Source organism: Chenopodium quinoa, unplaced genomic scaffold (assembly GCF_001683475.1).
Source record: "Chenopodium quinoa cultivar QQ74 unplaced genomic scaffold, ASM168347v1, whole genome shotgun sequence".
Lineage (NCBI taxonomy): Eukaryota > Viridiplantae > Streptophyta > Magnoliopsida > Caryophyllales > Amaranthaceae > Chenopodium > Chenopodium quinoa.
The window spans coordinates 5,348,633-5,368,584 of record NW_018745286.1 but is presented as its reverse complement, the minus strand read 5'-3'; the positions used below and the strand labels follow the sequence as shown (position 1 = coordinate 5,368,584).

Here is a 19,952-nt window from a genome sequence, read left to right as displayed (position 1 = left end):
ATTATGAAACGAAGAAAGTAATACTATCCTCACTAATCCATATGCTTTTATTTACACTACTGCTTTCAGATAAATACCCCATAAATTGGTATACTCTAAAAAACAAAGCCCAATTATAAAAAATTATTGCCGAAAAAATCCATTATTTTACACCTAATAGAGTCCATTACATTACTAGTTACTAGTTACTAGTTACTAGATCTATGATCAACAAGAGTACAACACCCTTTTAGAATTATATACACCTTTTTTCTAGGCAAAGTGCGGCGTGACTAAGCAAGTTTGCTAGAAGGCGTCAGAGCCCCACAAGCTCATACACCTTTCCAAATGTGCTTACTTCTTTTTGCATGCTAACTTCTCTATCCAGATTCCTTCTTAGTTCTTACCCTCGCACTTTCTAGGATTAGCAATACTAATTTAATCCCTTCACTTTGTAAGATTCTTCTTCTCTGATTTCCATGTTGATGCTACTACTTCTTTAATCTAATCTCTCCATTTCAACTATTTGTAAAGTACACTTCATTGCTTCACATCACTCAGATTCTGAGATTTTACTACTATTTCTACCCCTTTTCAGAAATTCTGATTGTTTTTTTTCGATTACCCAGTTCGATTTTGTTCTTGGTTTGTTGGAATTCAACTGAATTTTGATCTGGGTATCTCAATTTTGGTCTTTTTGAGGTAAATTTTAATTATTTTTGTGGGGTTATCCCCAAATTTTGTGATTATGTAATTTGGATATTCTTATTTGTTATTTGCTCTGGTTTTGTTATATGTGAAAAGAATGATGTTATTTGGATGGAATTTGATGTGTGAGAAATACATTTTTGATAACAAAGGGTTAATTATAAACCATAATAGGAAATTGAAGATTATTCAGTGATTTGTTTTGTGTCGGTTGTTATGAGTTTGTATTAAATTGGATGTGAGCTTAATTTATTATTATTGCCTCGATATGTGTATAGATGAATATTCAACAAGATATATGCTTCTTTTTTCTAAGAGGGTTTCATCTTTTAAGGGTTAAATTTAAATTTTGTAGCTTTTTTGGGATCTCAATGTTTTTGAATAATTTGCCTTTTTGTATTGTATTTGAAATTTGAGATAAGTTTGTGTATTTGAAAGTTGTGAATGTGTGTCATCTCAATTTCAAATCTGTCTGTTGTTTCAAGTGTTCGAATTTTGGTTGTTGATGATGGAACTGCAATAGTTTTGTGATTGTGTATTGAATCCAATGTAACTGTATTGATTACTGGGCTTGTGCCTGATTTTATCTTTCGACTTTGCACTTTGGTAGCAGTTTAGTTTTGTGTTGTTCTTTGATGGGTTTGCTTAGATTATAACCTAATCTTGACATGGAGATGATTCAATAGTTTACGATTCGAGTATTTTTTTTCCCCATTGTATGTCGCATCGAATGATTTGTTGGTTTCTTGTGATTGATAAGGATAACTGATTTCCTGGTTTTTGTGGATTGCTGAACTTATAGGGAGAAGTCTCTGTCTTGGTTTCTTTTTATGAGTGGATTGTCTAAAGTAGAGGTCTGGGGATATGGGGGCAGCGAGCTCTAAAATAGAAGATGATAAATCCTTGAAATTATGCCGTGAAAGGAAGAAATTAATTCGACTAGCTCTTGATGGGAGGTGTGCTCTAGCTGCTGCTCATTATGCTTACATCCATTCTTTGAAGGCTACTGGAATGGCAGTAAGAAAATTTGTGCAACCAGATCCTCCAGTGGAGTCTTCCCTGTATACTTCCACCAGTGCCACTCCAGAACCACTTGCTTTGACAGAGAAGTCATTTTCTCGTTTTTCATATCCTTCACCATCAGTGTCACAACGTGTGGAGACTAATGAACGTCTGGCTCCATCTCCTTCACCTCCTACTGCGGGCCGGTATCAGGTGCACCGTATGAATTTCAGGGGAAGCTTCATTAGAAAAGTTGAAGAAAAGCCTCCAGTAGTTGTCACTGGGACTGTAACTTCATTGAGCACACCACAAAATTCCACTCCTCGGTCCATTGATAGAACCGAATGCTCTCCGTCAGAAACTCCAACTCACCAGCCTGGAACTCCGTCCCATCTACCTGAAAATTCACCTTGGGATTATTTTGGGCTTTTCCATCCAATTGACAATCACTTGTCACCCCGTGAGCAAAGAGATCTAGACCATGATTTTGGAAACAATGATAACCTTAAACACATTAAACAAGATGAGGAAGTTCCTGAACTGGAAGATGGTGAGGAGAAAATCTTTTCTAGTGGAAGCGAAGAATCTGATTCCGATGAATTTGATGATCCCTCTTCTGATACACTAGTTCGAAGGTTTAAAAATCTAAACCGAGAAGAAAGTAATGGTGGAACAAGCACCTCTCCTACAGCGCAAAGTGCTGAATCAGAGAATGAAATGTTTGATGAAGAGAAAGTCAGCTCTCCTAAGTTGTCACCCTTGAAAACAAAAGCTTCAGAACCTACAATTACTCCTGCAACTAAGGTAACATCAGAGAAAGATGACGATTTTGAGCATAAGATTGCCCCTAAAGACTTTCTCTCTAGTATGAGAGAAGTTGAAAGTCTGTTTGTTAGGGCTTCTGAATCTGGGAAAGAGGTACCAAGAATGTTAGAAGCAACCAGAATACATTTTCGTCCCTTAATGCCTGGGCAAGAGTGTAAGACCCTTTCTCATTTCTTCTTTTCATATTATCTAGAGAGAGAAAAGAATCCAATTCTTCCTTCATCTTTATTACTTGATATTTCTTTTCGTGTGTCATTAAAAAATTTAAGTTTCTGTTAAGACTTGAGCTTCAGTTCAATTATTTTGGATGTTTATCTCATTTTGAGGCTTATGATAATGGCTCACTGGTAGTCTTTATATCAAATTGGCATGCACTTTATATTTTCTTGTTTTCCAATCTCAAGACTTGTATAATTATAGATTACTGTTTGGTATGCATCTTCATATGCAATATGGTCTGTGGGGTTAACATAAAGTGCTTTGTGTAGATTATGAGGCTCATTTTAAAATGTGGGATGTGATTTCAGCATGTAATTCTTATTGGGAAGTAACGAGTTGGAAATTTTCCATTGATATTGTATAGATGCCGCTTCATAAATATTGCTTAGACATGGGAATTACATTACCATTCATGGGTCCACCCAAAATTGCAGTTGAGATGCGAATGAATGATGGAACTTATCTCACCTTTAATGTAGTTAAAGTGTAAAACCCAGTTGGAAATAGATTTTCTCTCACACTTCTCTTTTCATAAGGGACGTAAAAGTCTTTTATCCCTATATAGTGTTCTCATTGTCTAATTTCACTGGTCTATGCACGCTTACCTTGTCCAGAGCCTGGGAAATTTCCTGGCCATGTGGATTATATGCTGTTACTTGGTTATAAGAAGCTGCATATACCAAATTTTCGAAGCAAATCCATTTATGACATTCCATAGGGGCTGTGCATACTGACATTGTCCCGATGCAGGAGACTGCCTGGCCACGTCCCATATATTTAATGCTGCTATTAGATCCCTAAGTAGCTTCATATGCTAACTTTGTAAAGTGCATCTATATTCAACATTCCTGTAACTTGCTGGTTGGGAATAATTTTGGAATTATATGAGGTGGACTTTTACTTCTGTGCTGGGAAGGGGAACTATCTAAAGTGATTTGCTGGTTAAGGTATTTTGTGAAAGGATAAGGGTGTAATCTTCCTATGCTATTCTTCTGTAAGGCAACTTTTGTTAAATTTTCTTTAAAACATGCAACATCTCTATTGCAGCTGGTGCGTCAACAACAGCTACTCTACTCAAGGCTTGTTTTTCCTGTGGAGAAGATCCAAGCCACGTTCAAGAAGGTGACTTTCATTATTCTGCTGTTGTGTATGCCTTGACTCTAATGTCTTTGTGTGCATATTATTGGACTTGCCTTGTGTTTTCCCTTACTATGTCTCTGTATACATCTATCATCTTTCTTCTCAATACATAGCAGTTGTGAAATAGAGGTGTCATTCTTGCACTACCTGCTGAGCCAAATTGGCCTAATGGAGTGCTAGCTACTGTATCTTTCTATCTTTTTTCTTCTCAACACATTGCAGTTGAGAAATGTAGGTGTCATTCTAGCACAACCTGTTGTGCGGAAATGGCTTAATGGAATACTAGCTACTGTGACCAATGCTCATACTCTAATGTGACTAATCTGGAACCAAAAAATAGAAAAAAAAAAAATTCAAGCCTTAGCAAGTGTTCACAGTGAAAAAAGGAAATAGAAATTTTAGCTACCAGGCCATGGAGAGGGGAGAGACAAGCATTTGGGGCTTTGAGCCACTGTCGTTTGGGTTGTTTGCATAGGAGTTCTTCCATGCTTGGATACAAGAAATTGAATTGTTTTTCCTTTGAGTAGAGAAACACTCTTAGCCTTCTGGGTGAGTGAATGACATCCCTAATGAAGAGCATGGTGTGAAAGAAAGCTAAAACTCATAATGCGCACACAGAGAGAGTTATTCAATTAATCGAAGAGCTAAAGATGAGATTGCTTCATTTTACATGTGGCCTCATAAGACAAATTATATAAAATGAGTGATAGAAGATGAGGTAAGTTCATAGATGTGACCTTCATAGAAGATATGGTGTGGTTCATGTGATGACTGATGAGGAAGCATTTTGTCGTCTCATAAGATCACAAAAGGAGAAGAGGTAAACTTAAGTCGATTGAGATTTGACTCATTTATAGTGTTGCATAGAAGAATATGGAGGATGTTAGGAAAGAAAGGGGTCCGTTTTCCTTTGTTTAAATAACAATTGGTTGGACTAAGAAAAAGTAGGCAAGAGATTATATTATATATAAGACCACAATTTCATGTTTACATACTCGTGCTATACCACTAGGTCACCACATAGCTCATGCTCCCTCCTTCCATTAAAGATTACTTCATATGACTTTCCGGTCTCCAAGATATGACTCTATTTACCTCTCTTCCTTCTTTCCTTTCCTATCTTACTTCTTGAATTCTTATCAAAATTAAGAATCAGGTTGATTAAGGCATAACATAAAATTCTAGTTGACCTAAATATATGTTGTATATCAGATGTCCCTTATTAGATTTACGCTTCTAATTAAATTAATGTCCCATTATTATCATTTTAATATCTCTCTCTTTCCAAATACTATAAAGTGCAGGCCCACACTCAATTGCATTCATAAAAATGACACTCTATTACCTTTAATCAAATCTACTTTTCAATTTTTTTTTTTTAAAAAAATAAAAAATAAAAAACCTATTATCTCTTATCAAATCTATCTTTTCAATGAAATAACAATTGATAACCAAACAGCTTATAACTTAAAATTGTATTGTGATAAGTGTTAAGTTTAAGAGAGTACATAAAATGAAAATTTTGTTTTGGTAACGCAATAAAAGAAGTATATATCAAATAATTCATGCAATGGATAAACTTACAATTTTCTGAAAATTATTATTGACAATTACTATCTAGGTTTCTCTTGATTTGTTCTGTAATTGAACCCTTTGCTTTTCCTTCTATTTCTACTTGGAAGGTTCAATGATGCCAATTGTAATTAAAAAAAACCTTCTTTGTGTCATTGATTCTTACATTATGCCTTACCCTATTGACTATACGTCTATACTACAAACCAACAAGAACTGAGAGTACTACCGCTGTCAAACCCACCTTCAAATCTTCCCATACCTTCTGTTTGGCCTCCTTGCTAGCTCATCAACCACCGCAAAGTAATAGCCCCATCATTAGTTGATTGAATTAGAGGCCTAAGCTTTGCACCTTTGTGGTCAAACTCGACCATCTCATGATCGGAGCTTGCCAATTGATGCGTGTGCAACCATGGTTTGTCTTAGATTATTATTTTAGTCTAGATTCGACTTACATGTTTTGAGTTTTTCGTGTTTCAAGCACATTAGGATTCTTTAATTTGAGATTTGTTTTAGGATAAATCTTAGTATTTTTTTAACCTTCAAACGAGTTTTGGATTAACCTACCTTAAAGCTTAAATAATTTTATTTGTAGTTGACCACCTTAAATATATTTTTTATTTTAATTTTGCCACCATGTAAACAAATTGATGGACGGAGGTTGTTAAATGGTGGCAAAATCAAAAAGTAACTTTTTAGTGAGCAAATACAAGTTACTCAAGGGATACGGAGGTCATTTCGGTGTGTAAGTTGGGGGTAAAATAGTCGGGCTCGAAACTTTTTCCTTCTTCCTCCTTCTACCAAACTAGCTCACAGCATTAGATCCATGGCTCCAGGGCTCCAAAAATTTTCCTTCTTCCTCCTACAATGCTGCCACGAAATACTAACTTTCCCTAAGGGGTTGATATGACCCTACTTTTCACTATTTGCTATTACGTTGTCTTTTTTGTTTCGCCGCGAAGCAGCGTTGGGGCCATTGTTCAGAAAAAAGAAGAAGAGGACAAAGGGGAGACGGAGAGGAAGGCGGAGAGATGGTGATGGTTTTGATGGGTTTTGGGTGGTGGTTGTGATGGTGGTGGTGCTGTGATGGAGATGCGGTGAAGCTAGAAGATGGGTTTGATTTTTTTTTTTTTTAAAAACCTGCCACTTGAGTAATAAGATTTGTTACTCAAAATGAGTAACCTGGTCAGCTCTTTTTTGGTTAAGGTATTAAAAAATATTTTATTTAATCAATTTTTGTAATTTACCACCTTAATTTTTTTTTTAAAAAAATATTTTGTCACCAATTAACAAATTCAAATTCATGGATGGAATTTGTTAAGTAGTTGCAAAATAAAATTAAAAAGTTTTTTAAGGTGGTAAAATACAAAATAATTTATTTAAGGTAGTTAAATATAAAAGCGGGTTATTTAAAGGTGGTAAAAGTCAAAAATTCCTAAATTTTATTTATTTTAGGAAGCTTAGTTGGTTTCTTATTTTTTAGGAATCTTTGTTGTTTCTTATCTATTAGGAATCTTATTGGTTTTCTTATTTTTTAGTTTGTAATGCCTATTTAAGGCCACACATATCTTCAATAGACTGATTGAGAGAGAGATTTGAGCTAGTGAAGTTAGATGAACTTTTGCTATCTAGGGTTATGTTTCTTTTCTCTCTAATTCGCCTCCCTAAAGTCCCAAAATAATTCACATGATCTCTTTCTAAGTTTTCAAGCAAATTCGGATAAAACCACGCTTCACTAACCCAAGAAGTTTGCTGGACCAAGTTGAGTGATGATTTGAGGCTGATTTTGGGTTGGGGATGAAGTGGAATACTTTTTTGATTGACACAGTGCTTGATTTTTAGTCTAAACTCTGAAGTTATTAAGCTATTAATGGAAATGATGGTCCACAAAAATGTCTAGGCAGAATTAAGCATATAACTTTTGGCTTCAACATACAATGAAGTTTGGGGTGTGGGTTTGGAAGCTTGGGGTGTGGAAATGGAAATGATGGTCCACAAAAATGTCCACAAAAAGTACTCAAGCACAGTAGCAGATCCAGGAAGTTTGGGGTGTGGGTTTGGAAGCTTCAACATACAATGAATGTATCTTGGTGAAAATTTTAAATTACAGCAAATGTATAGGTGTGCTTAAAAACTCCAATATACTAATGGATTTTATCCTTTGAATGTCATTTATTTGTTACTTCATGTTAAAGGAGGAAGGGTTTTGGGTTAAGGATTTAATTTCTTATCCTGTGTTAAAGGAGGAAGGATTTGGGTTAAGAATTTAAAAGGTGGTAAGAGTTTTTGTTTTGTTGGTTTGAAATGAAAGGGGGAAACAAAAGCAGGAGAATAGTATTAAAGGGCTAAGATAAGGAAAACATAGATACCATAGTGGTTCTACCACTACTTAGGCATTAAGGAAATTGGTGAAGATAGTGATTAATTTGTAGTTCAGTCTTAAACAATATGAAGTTCATTGAAATAATTCTTGTCTAATTGTTAGAATGTGCTATACGAGAGCTCTCCATGGAAGTCATTTCTTGCTTAACCAAACACAGCCTCGCCTAATGGATGTGTGCAAGAACATGAAATATTTTTCTTAGCCTTGAAGTCTCGGAGTTAGCTGAATTTGGAGTGTGTTGTTAGAACTGAATGTGATGAAGAAGACATGAAAACTTCTAAAGCTTATATTGAGTGATAGGAGACAAATAGAAAAGGAAAGGAAAAGGACAAGGGCTTGATGATATTTTCTCAAGTCTTTTTGGTGCCATTGGATTTGGGTTGGCTATATCTTAAATATACGGTCCCTATATCTCATAATATCTGCATAGGTACACATTACAGTAAAATAGTAAACGATCGAATTGAAATATCACTCTTTATTTTTTATAAAGTAACCAGCATTGCATTTTCCTTGTTAATTTATTAATACTATTTTCACTACTTTTCCCACATTATCTGCAACACTTATATAGATGGAAATGACCTTATATATATATATATATGTGTGTGTGTGTGTGTGTGTGTGTGTGTGTGTGTGTGTGTGTGTGTGTGTGTGTGTGTGTGTGTGTGTGTGTGTGTGTAATAAGAACATTGAAATAACTCACTCATTCCTAAAAATATGACCTACTTTCCACTTACAACAGGGAAAAAAAATAATTAAAAAAAATAAAAAATTATCAACTAAACACAATAAAGTTGTAAAGTCAATTATTTTGCATGAAAAACCTGCTGTGGTAACTAAGAGTGACTAATTTGTGATGGAGGGAGTACACAAAATGAGTAAGGGCTTAAATGAGTAAAATCAATGAATGGCATGAGTGAAGAAATTATTTAAACATTTGGGTAATTGCACATGTGAATGAACTTCATTGCTATTCAGAGGGATGCCTTGCAAAAGGCTAGGAAAAAGGGCATAATAAGCATGTATCATGTGCCTGTGTCACTGTATGTAATGTTTGTTGTTAGTGTTTCTGAAGGACTTTTAGGGTATGTTCTCTTTAATTGATATAAGGTGGTTTGGTGTGGTCTTAATTTATGTAGTCTGGTTTGGTCCGAATATTTTTAGTTTGTGTTAGTGTAATCAAGCATTATCAAGTGGGATCTTCTTTATTTTGTCTTTATTCATATTTTCCAAATTTATAATTTTTACAATGTTTACCTATGTTAATCGGACACTGCTAAAATCACAAAGTGTCTGTGTCGACACGACACGACACGACACGGACACGGGACACGTGTCCGACCCTTCACTGTGCACTCGGACACTTCCATTAAGAATAGAGAGGAAAAAATAGGAGAAACATGAAAGAAAAACACATCTTGTTCGAAGATCACCATTGATATAGAGAAGATGGAGACAAGAAGATTGCCATTTATTAGGAGAATTTACTGAGGAAAGAATTAAAACAATAAAAATAGGGGTGGACGTAATGAAAAATTTAAAACTTTTGTAATATATAATTTATTTATATAAATTTTAAGTGACGTATAGACATGTCCCCGTACCCGTGTCCAAATATCGAACAGAGTCCCCGTGTCCTAAAAATTTTGGAACTTGCCGGATCGGACACTTGGACATGTGTCCGTGTCCAACACTCGTTCCCGAGTCCATGTAACATAGATGTTTACTAATACATTATTTTAAGATCTGACAATGAGTATTAAAAAGTAAGGCCTTGTTCTCTTCACCTTAAAAAAAATAATGTTCAGTAAAAATAATTCCAATTCCAGTTCAATAAAAATAATTTCAGGTACTAGTAAAAATTAGTTAAGTTCAGTAAAAATAATTTTAATTTAATAAATTTAAAGTAGAAATATAATAGATAATCAGTAAAAATAATTTCAGTTCAATAAAATTAATTTCACTTCAGCAAATATAATTTTAGTTTAGTATAATTAAGGTTAAGAGAATAGGACCTGATATGGGCTGAAAATTTGCGGTTAGTCTTAATATATTTAGAATAAGTTCTTGAAAATAAGATAAAGAGACCATAGCCTTAGTTATGTATGTTGAAACCTTTATAGAGTATTTATTGCCTCTATTTCTAAAATAAATGCATAATTTCTATTTGCATACAAATAAATTGTGTGAAGAAAGGGATGAACTTTGACAACATTTTGCTTCTCATGTGATTAGAAGGAGAGTGTGAACTACAAATGGATTAGTCCCCCTAGGTAGCACGAAAACTGTTACAGGATAAAAACTGGAAGAGTATGGGGGACTGAAAAACAGTAAAATCATAATTTCAAGGAATGAGTATGGCAAGAATACAACCAAAAAAAAAGGCAAAAAATTAATTGCACATTTTAAAAAAAAAAAATACAAAGAAGGAATTTAAAGATTGAATAATTAACAGTTAGGTCTGTCACAAGACTCACAACTTACAATGACGCAACCACACAAATTAATTTACAAATAATTAAGAAAATAGATTTTACAAAAGGCAGCATATAAATGATCGAAGAAAACATAACATCCATATGACCCCAATTCAAGAAAATTGTGGAAAGAATGAAGGTAAAAGAAAAAGAAAAATGAATACCCCTTTATAGTTGAAAAAGAATGGGTACCGATGAATTTTGCCAAAAACATCCTTGAATAACCCCCATCAAGTATTGACTGTACCCAAAATCATTGACCGTATCTATTATTTGGAAACATATCGGGACATATTCATGGAGTACCCATATCATCCAGGTACCTGCTAAGTGCTAAGTACCCATCACTGATTCTTCAATTTGTGAAGCAATCGTGCACAGCTTATATAATGTGCAGTGAAGTGAATTCACCCCCAAAATAAAAAAATATTTCATTGAAAGGAAATGATGCATGTTTAGTAAAACATTCCTAAAGGAAATATGTTGCACGTATCAGAAACGGCCAGTAGTTACTTTTTCCTGACAATTTATGTACTCCCACCTATTAATTTGAATAGTATGTTTTTGGCAATGTATAAGAACAGTTAGAGAAGTGTATAGACTGTATACCACAACTTTGATATTATGATTTTGGGATATACCACAACTTTGATATTATGATTTTGGGATATACCACAACTTTGATATTATGATTTTGGGATATCATGAACTCAATTGTTTATAGATTTGCAATTTGCTAGTTTGATGCTGATGTCAATTGCCAAAGAGCTTGCTTTTTCATAGTTGGAAGAGCTTGCAGCATTTGTTCTTTGTCTCTGACCAGTCTGGCTTTCATTTTGTATGTGATGAATTTTAAGAGTTATTAGCTGTTAATCTTTTTTTTTTTTTTTTTTTTTTCCTTTGTCCTTCAGAGCCTACTCAGTCCTCAATGAAATACTTGACGTGGCATCGGACTACATCGTTCCGCTCATCATCATCCAGGAACCCACTTGATTCACATGCAAGAGAAGATGTTGAGGACTTTACAAGTGATCTGTTTGATAATATCTACATGAATTCTGGTAGTCATGCTTCTACTTTAGATAGACTTTTTGCCTGGGAGAGAAAGCTATATGATGAAGTTAAGGTATTTAATCTTCCCTTAACTGTTTTTTCTGGACCTTTCTCAACTTTACTTTCATATCCGCTGACGTCCTTATAGTTTGGGATTGATTCAGCTATCTATGTACTGGTATGCCATTAGTTGAAGATTTGTTGCAGTTTTCAAAATTAGTGTATACTGTTCTATTAGTTGTTATGTGGTTTGTATGATTGTTTAAATTTGGGTAAACAATGGTTCCAAATTATTTTGTGGCTTGGAATTAAACACCCAGTAGTTTTGAGTAAGCATATTAAACCAGCCTGGATCTGGGAAATGACTTGGGTAGACTGTTGCTGCAATAGGAATATGCTAGATCCTTCCTCGTAACTTTTGGCATTTGGCTAATCAATGGGTCAAACCTTGCTGTTTTCCCATCTTTTAGCAATAGGTGATATTTAATATAACAAACTAACAATGTTCGCCAATAATTTGTTAGTCAAGTCACAATCATATTGAGACAGATAAAGATGAAACAGACCTTTTAGGATGTTAAGTTAGAATATTTTTTAGGCAAATTTCCCTGGTTCCATTAAGACAGATAAAATTTGCAATGTTTGTGCTTTGCTATCATATTTCTGATAATTAATGGTTTTATCTAGAAATTATGTAGTCTTAACTTAGTGTGTTTTCCATTCATCCTAACTCCAAAATTTTCCTTTCTTCAGGGTCAATAGTATTGGGCTTTAGGTTTGTCACTATAGTCCATATCACTAGGTTATTTTGTAATGTGACAATTTTTCTGGATATGGCAACTTTTCTATGTCTACTTTCATGTCATAAAGGTTGAATGCTTGAACATGGATTCATAGCCCGTCTTTCGTGATATTTGAGAATCTTGGGACATGGTCTTGCCATGTTAGTTACTAAATAGGTTCTACCATGTTTTTTGCATAGATACTCCTTGCTGCATAGCTGACTAATTGTTGGGCTGTTCAATAGAAATAGTTTCTGTAATTAAATGTGGTTCTGTTGTGCACGCTTTTCTTACGATGGACATGTATAATTTGTTGAATAGGCAAAGACTCCCGGGTAAAGGGTAGAAGAGTGGGACCTTTTCTGCTATTGGAGTAAAAAAAAATGTTTCATCCAGAAAGTTACTGTTTGAATGCTACTTTCCATATAATGTGTGGCAAAAATGATTGTATTTTGATGGCAATCTACTAATGCATATTGTGATACTTATATGACCTTAATGATGGTTTGTGTACTGTCCTCATTTTTATATTGTTCTATCTGTAAAAACATGCTCTGATTACAGGCTAGTCAGCTTGTCAGAAGGGAGTATGACATGAAATGTAAGATTTTGAGAGAACAAGAATCTACAAGTGAAAGTCATCAGAAGATTGATAAGACTCGTGCTGTTGTCAAGGATTTGCATTCTAGGATTCGAGTTGCAATCCACAGAATCGATTCAATATCAAGAAGAATCGAAGAATTGCGGGACAAAGAGCTGCAGCCACAACTTGAGGAATTAATTGAAGGGTATGTCCTTCCAGGTTTCTTAGTTCAACAATCAGAAATAGCAGTACCAAAGATATGCCAAGTTTTATGGTTTCATTAAAAAATAAATCTTTTTGTGAAGCTCGATTTTGTATTAAAAGGAAAATAAATATCTGAAATGGACTACTACTACTACTAGGAAGTATAGGTAAAATTCTATGACAATTTTTTTGCAAAACCAATCTTCAGGCTATCTGCTGTAGTTCAGGCTCCATAAGCATTATAAAAGCCACTTGATTCTGGATCATGACCTAAAATAATGGATTACATAGAAACTCTAACTTTCCGATTTCGGCATGTTTGGTGTTGTAGTTGGGCAGGTGAAGTTAGGTAGTAGGGTTTCTTTTGGTTTGGGCAGTTGGTGATGTTTGTGGTGGACTAGGGGTCAGGATGGTCTTTAGGGTGGTGGTAAAGGATGGTCAAAGCTTTCATGGTGTAGAAGAGTTTGGGGTTTTTGTATGAGGTGGAATTAATGATAGAGGAAAATTATCTCATTTTATTTTTTTAATTTTATTTTAATTTATTTTTTTTTTATTTTTTTTTTAAATTACAAAAAACTAAACACGCAAAAATTGCTAGTCTCTACTGAGTACTAAGCTCCACTGCATTTTTACATGCTAAAGGCCTAACATCACACTAATAATCTAGCAGTGTTAAATCCTGGTCTCAAGTTAGCAAAGGGCCTGTAGTCCCATCGCCGTATAAGCATTACTTCAATCATAAGGTTGGAGGGGATGAGATTCAGACCCTGACTGGTGTTTGTAGGATGGGAGACCTACCATTGAGTTTTCCTTGTTTCTCATTACTCGAGTATAATAATGTCTTGCTCATCATGTGGCTGAAATTTTATAATTGAGGCGATTTAGACGGCCTTGTGATCACTGTGGTCTCAACTGTTTTTCCTTGGATTGAATGCTTCTCTCACGAGGTTCATTTCATGACAGATTACGAAGAATGTGGGGAGTGATGTTTGAATGCCACAAGTTACAGGTGCATATAGTTACTATTGCATTCATAAATGGCAATGTGAAACTATCCTTACAATCAGAATCACGTCGTTACATCACTCTCCAACTTGAAGACGAATTGCACAAACTGTCATTGAGTTTCACCAAATGGATCAATGCTCTGAAGTCTTACATCCAGGCAATTAATGAATGGTTAAACAAATGTGTCATTGTTCAGGAGGCATCTTCAAAGAAGAGAAGGTGGGGGCCTCCACCAGAGCGGAGATTGAGATCTGCAGGCCCTCCAATATACACCATCTGTGGTGCTTGGCATGACTCACTCAAAGATTTGTCAGTGACGGAAGTGGCAGATAAAATCAAGGGATTAGCAACCGAGATATCACACTTCATTCCTCACCAAGAGAAAGTCCATGGGAAGAGGACCTTCAAAGAAGCACAACCTGTGGTTGAAATGCGTACTCATGAAGGCTTTGAGGAGTGGAATACAGGCTATGATCGATTCCAACTAAGTTTTGTCCATTTTCTCAATGAGCTTTGTAAATTTTCAGATCATTCTCTGAATATGTTTACGGAGCTACAGACTAAAATTGAAGAAGCTAAGAGACTCTATGAGCACAAGATGTCTCAACCGTAATTATAGCTGTTTGACAGGGGCAATATGGTATACGGATACAGGTATATATATTCTTTCTTCAATGGAGGTGGGGTAAAATTTTATTGGTTTTGGCATATGTACAGGGATGAAGAATAAAGATATACTCCTGTCTCGAAGGTTCTTCACTCGTTACGAGTTTAATAAAAGGAGTTAATTTGATTATATCTTCCCTACAAAGTCATGTAGTCCTTTCTATCAGCTGATTCAATTGTTGTTGTAAGAAAATAGCAGAATGATGTATTTGGTTAAATTTTATACATGAAATGCAAAAGTTATAGTAGGTTTAGTATAAGCAAAATGGTCAGTACAGATCTGTCATTGGATTCATCTCTTACGATGAATTTTTGGGTTATTTTGCATGCTTGATGGCTGAAAATTAAGTGCAATGCCCATGTATTGCTCTAAATCCCAGATGTTGTAGATCTTCTCTCCTAATTTAGCAAAAGTTAACTTCCTAAGAATTGGACGGGTAACGATTAATCTGCAATTACACGATTTTCAGGTAATTAAGCAACTATTTATCAAACAATAAAGGACATGTTCAGTAGTATTTATTTATTTTTTAATTTTCTGTGTTACTTAATATTTAATATAAAAAATCATATTAGAATGAATATGAACGAAATATTCCTTGAGATATCTTCTCTGGTGGTCGGCGTATCATTTTGTACATATAAGAATTCGTATTATTTTGTACACACCACTAATAGCTGATTGAGGTCGTATTATTTTGCACGCACTACTTATAGTTGATACTCCATTACTCCAGCCTATTTTCCTTAAAAAAAAACCGAGGGAGTAATTTTTTTAAAAAAGAAAAATAAAAGAGAAAGTCAGCACAAATTACTCAAATTAGCTAGGTTTTAGGCGACAGTAAAATGCTTTGAATGTATTTTATTTAAAGTTTTTTCCGATGAATTAAAGGAAGCTTTAATAAATGTTGTTAAACTGATAATTCTTTTTCTATTTTTATATATGAAATGCTAGGTGGAATGAGAAATATAAACAACAAAGACGAATCAAATCTTCATATTTCATGACAAAACATTATCATTTATTGCGTAAATTATACATATGTCCTCAAATTTTGTATAACTCTATTACTTTGCCTTTCTTGTTTTCCATCTTCACTTGAGAAAACACCCCCTCAATTTTTGAATGCATAAATTCAGTAGTATAAACATCAAATATTTAACAACAAAGTTTTCCCAAAAAAATGTTTTACAAAGAATAAAATAACACAAGGTAGGATTAAAGAAGATCATTCCATAATTTGTCATCCTCTTCTTGTCAATCAATTTTGATTAGGTCCCACCAAAACCATCAATTATGCCTGAAAGAGCTCTTGTCAATTAGGGTACAGTCTTACCCACATTACCATGGCTTGGCGTTAACCTTACACTTCTTTGATACAACCTTGGAATTCGTCGCCAACGCGTTAACCGTTACACCACACGAAACCTCGATGTTGATAGTCCATGTCTTAATGGATCCTATCTTGATCTTAACAGGGACCTTAACGTTAATGTCTAATGGTACCTTTCCATTCTTTTGTTGTGTGAGCAGTTTGTCACGTGCTGACTCGGACAATACGATCCCAGCCCCCGTTAACTTTGTTGAAAAAACCGTTGAGCTTTTAGGGGGCTGGTAGAAGGCTGGCAATTTACCATTACATAGATTTAACCCATCATGGTAAATCTTAATCAAGCTCCCTTGTTCGTAGTAAATCCCGATTTTACCGTTGTTATTCGTGGACTTCAACGTTACGTTGAACACCGGAGTAATGGTTGAGGATGTTGCGATTGTTGAGAGGTTGACTCCTTTAACGTGCACACTCTCAATGGAGTAGCTAGGAGCCTTAGGTTTGTAGACAAGGTATAAAACTGCACCGGTGACGGCGAGTAGAGCAGCAAGGATGAGTATTCCAGCGAATATGCAGCAAAAACAACGTCTGCACCCCTTTCTGCCAGCCTTCTTTTTGGTGTAGAGCTTGAACTTATGTGCATTTTCTGGTGGTGGGACGCGGTATACTTGATCCTTGGGTATTTGCACAACGTAAGTTCCAGGGTTAGGACCATAACCGTAGCCATAACTCATCTTAGAGGAGGCGAATGAGTCTTGACTCATGTTCCGCCCATGCCGCTGATGCTCACCTGATACTGGTGGTGAAGGTGAATTAGAATTCGCCATCAGCTTAGCATTCGAGTGTTCACCAGAATCCGGTGGTGATTCTCTTGGGTAGACTCGTTGATCAGTCATCTCTTTATCACTCGCCAGTGTCACCAGAGAGGATTTTGGATCTGAAAAGAAAATAATTTGATCAGCTAGTGTTATTATTGTACATCATGTTCAAAGAGCTGGAAATGCCTTTTCATCTCCCTAAAAGTTATATACATCAAATAATGTATGCTTATCACACAACAAAAGCTAATTTGCATCAATCTTCCTTGATTTCCTAGAAGATCCAAATATTATTTAACGACGAAAATCAAACGTGCAATTCAATAATATATTTAGTATTGTGATGCTAATGTAGTGAAATGGTCAAAAACAGAGATTAGTAAACAATTCCTGGGGTTGTTAGGAGTGTTACACAAGTGGAGATGAAGTCCAAAACGTAAGAAACAAAGAAAAAATTATATGGAGATTAATCTAATTATTTGACTAATTGTGCAAGATGATCACAGTTGGATGATGTCTACTTATTAAGACTTAGTCTCTTTTGACAATATCATCTCAGTTTATGGAGCAGGCCGAGGAAGGTTGTGCTACGCTACTTGATTCGCAATTAGTCGTAATGGTAGTTTAATAAGTGTCTTTTGTCGAGTTTGATTATTTGGAAATCGTATTCGTTTTTGTTGATGAAATCATACGAACCCAATTAAGCCTTAAAATTACTTATACATGTTTTCGTCAAATTTGATTAATTTTCCTCTTTAATTCTATCTTGACATTGTGGAGAAAACAACATTATGGTGAACAGGTTAAATTTGATTCATCACCTAGACAGTTTGTGAACGAATTAACAATTACTTCAAACACAATTATACATTCATTACTTTGTTGATCATAGAACAAAACAATTTTACAATACTGAATATAAATTATAACTGACACAAATTATTCCTTCCATCCCAAAATAATTGCCGTGTTATTATAACACAACAAATTATTCCCTCCGTCCTAAAATAATTGTCGTGTTGATAAATTACATTTTAAACATAATAACGATAACTAATTCCGGTTGTATTACAATTAAAATCCGCATTTCTTACTTCTTAATACGTATAATAGTTAATAGACTCACTTGCTCTGCTTTTATCCTCTGTTTTTCGGCACTTACTAAATTAATCACTTTTGAATAGTTTACCAATGAATTTTCCCCAAATTTAATTAACATGAATAACTTTTTTCGTAATACTTTTTACGATTGTCCAATTTCATCAACAAATTTGACTTGTAATTAATTACAATGATTAGCGGCGAATCGTACACTAGTTCCAGAATCACAATCAAATTTCCACTCATATCTTAAATTATGAGAATGTTGATCAAATGTTAGACACTTAAATAAATTTTCTACAAAATCAAATCAAAATCTTTCAAAAAATCATTGAAAAAAAAAAAATCACTTATAAATAAAATTGAATGAATTTATCAGCTTCAAAAGCACTAACAATTTAATGTTGACTAAATAAACACTAAAAATCAGCAATAATCAACACTAATCGCATTAAAATTCAAATTGAATTTAAACAACGAAATTAAAATTACAGAAATAATGTTGAATTTAAACAACGAAATTAATGCAACCAAATAATCAAAATTATAGCAAATCCGATGACAAACCTGAAATTTTCTGAAGCAAATATAAACGAAACTTCAAACGTCGAAATGAAATTGAGCTTTTTGAAGAAAGATGATGATGAAAATGAATTTCAATCTAAATAATCTTCCAAATTTCTTACAATAATCCTCCAATTTGATTCGGCAGAGAGAGAATGGGTGTAAGACGTGAGCAAGTGTAAACAAAGAATAAGTAAAGTGGTGGAATTTATTTATATAAATGTATGAAAATAAGAAGAACGAGTAAACTTAATATTGAGTGACAGCTAATTATGTCAATGTTGTTTTTTTTGGTTTTATACGCGGATTAAGGTTTAACAACGATAATGAATAAATAAATATGGTAATAATTAAACAATTATGGTATAGAATTTGGTCTGATTATATTTTAATTAAGGATAGTTTTTATTTTATAAATTATAACACGGTTTGGAGCCGGCGTGTAACGGTTTGGCCGTCGCACTATAACCGCGTTAGCCCTACCAACTACTTACTATTCACTTGCAACTTGCTTGCGTGTTTTCAAACGACTACAATTTTTATTTTTATTTTTATTTTTATTTTTTTTATTTTTTTAACTAAAGTTTCTTAATTTTTGGGATTATCCTTGGTTTGATATGATATTGCAATATATGATTCCTTGATTCCTCGATTCCACACAGTGATAAGTGTTAATGTGTTATGAGTATTTTTTTAATGATTTGTAAGGTCATGTTAAGAAAATAGTAATTTTTTGATAATTGGTGAGGATTATAGAGGTTGACTACTTGTTAGTTGTATGGGGTGAGTAAAAAGCTGTCAAAAATAAGACATTCAACAATCCAATACTTTATGACCCGAACTTGAACTTAAACCTGAACCCGACCTGATATCAATCAACTTTTAACTCGACTCACAAACGATATGCCAGAATAGGCACCTTACCTAACTAAAACGCGAAACCAATTATAACTCGACACAACCTGTCATTAGCTCAATCCATTGTGACATTAACTCGATCTTATTCTACTTATCATTGGGTAACTTGACTTGCTCTTCACTATACATAAAATAAATATGAACACGTATGTCAACTCAACCTATTTTTAACTGACCCAAAAAAGATCAACTAAAATTAATTATGAATTTAATTTAATTACAAACTAGTATAGTGCTCTTGTAATGGACGTTTACAAATCGCAAGATTAATTTTAATTTCTTTGTAGATAATATAAAATAAATTTATTTAACATTATTATTAGATTGCATTACATTAACAAATGCATCATTACATTGTTATATACTTGCAATAATGGCCTTAAATAAAAATAATCTATAATTTTCGTATATCCTTTTTTAAAATGGTTTCCCTTAATGTAGAGTTAAATTTAAAGAAAGAATCAAATTTATCATAAACACCCTAATAAAATGTTGAAAAGACTATAAGAAGATAATTGTAAGTTTGTAACTTGTAAGACTTCTTGTTCAAGACTGACTTAATTTTTCATTAACCCCATTAATAAGCAATTTGCATGGATCATAATGTGAGTTGTTT

General features: G+C 34.1%; 2 protein-coding genes across 2 annotated transcripts; one reads left to right on the top strand and one right to left on the bottom strand.

The window, feature by feature from the left end:
• Positions 1-262: 262 nt before the first annotated feature.
• On the top strand, positions 263-14,861 carry LOC110712008. Its single transcript, XM_021890437.1, has 6 exons — positions 263-681; positions 1,490-2,668; positions 3,781-3,855; positions 11,220-11,434; positions 12,708-12,931; positions 13,894-14,861. The coding sequence occupies exons 2-6, from the start codon at positions 1,552-1,554 to the stop codon at positions 14,549-14,551; spliced, it is 2,289 nt and encodes a 762-aa protein (XP_021746129.1). The 5' UTR covers positions 263-681; positions 1,490-1,551; the 3' UTR covers positions 14,552-14,861.
• A 743-nt stretch (positions 14,862-15,604) lies between these two features.
• LOC110711957 (NDR1/HIN1-like protein 13) lies at positions 15,605-18,745 on the bottom strand. Its single transcript, XM_021890395.1, has 2 exons — positions 18,422-18,745; positions 15,605-16,872 (listed from the first exon to the last, which is right to left on the bottom strand). Exon 2 carries the CDS (start codon positions 16,829-16,831, stop codon positions 15,947-15,949), a length of 885 nt encoding a protein of 294 aa, XP_021746087.1. The 5' UTR covers positions 16,832-16,872; positions 18,422-18,745; the 3' UTR covers positions 15,605-15,946.
• Between the last annotated feature and the right edge of the window lie 1,207 nt (positions 18,746-19,952).

What these genes read in the sequence shown, in the direction of transcription:
- LOC110712008 (XM_021890437.1), top strand. Translation starts at nt 1,552, where the DNA reads ATGGGGGCAGCGAGCTCTAAAATAGAAGATGATAAATCCTTGAAATTA. An exon ending in CTTAATGCCTGGGCAAGAGT is followed by an intron (nt 2,669 to 3,780) that starts GTAAGACCCTTT and finishes TCTCTATTGCAG; the next exon opens with CTGGTGCGTCAACAACAGCT. An exon ending in CTTGAGGAATTAATTGAAGG is followed by an intron (nt 12,932 to 13,893) that starts GTATGTCCTTCC and finishes ATTTCATGACAG; the next exon opens with ATTACGAAGAATGTGGGGAG.
- LOC110711957 (XM_021890395.1), bottom strand. Translation starts at nt 16,831, where the DNA reads ATGACTGATCAACGAGTCTACCCAAGAGAATCACCACCGGATTCTGGT.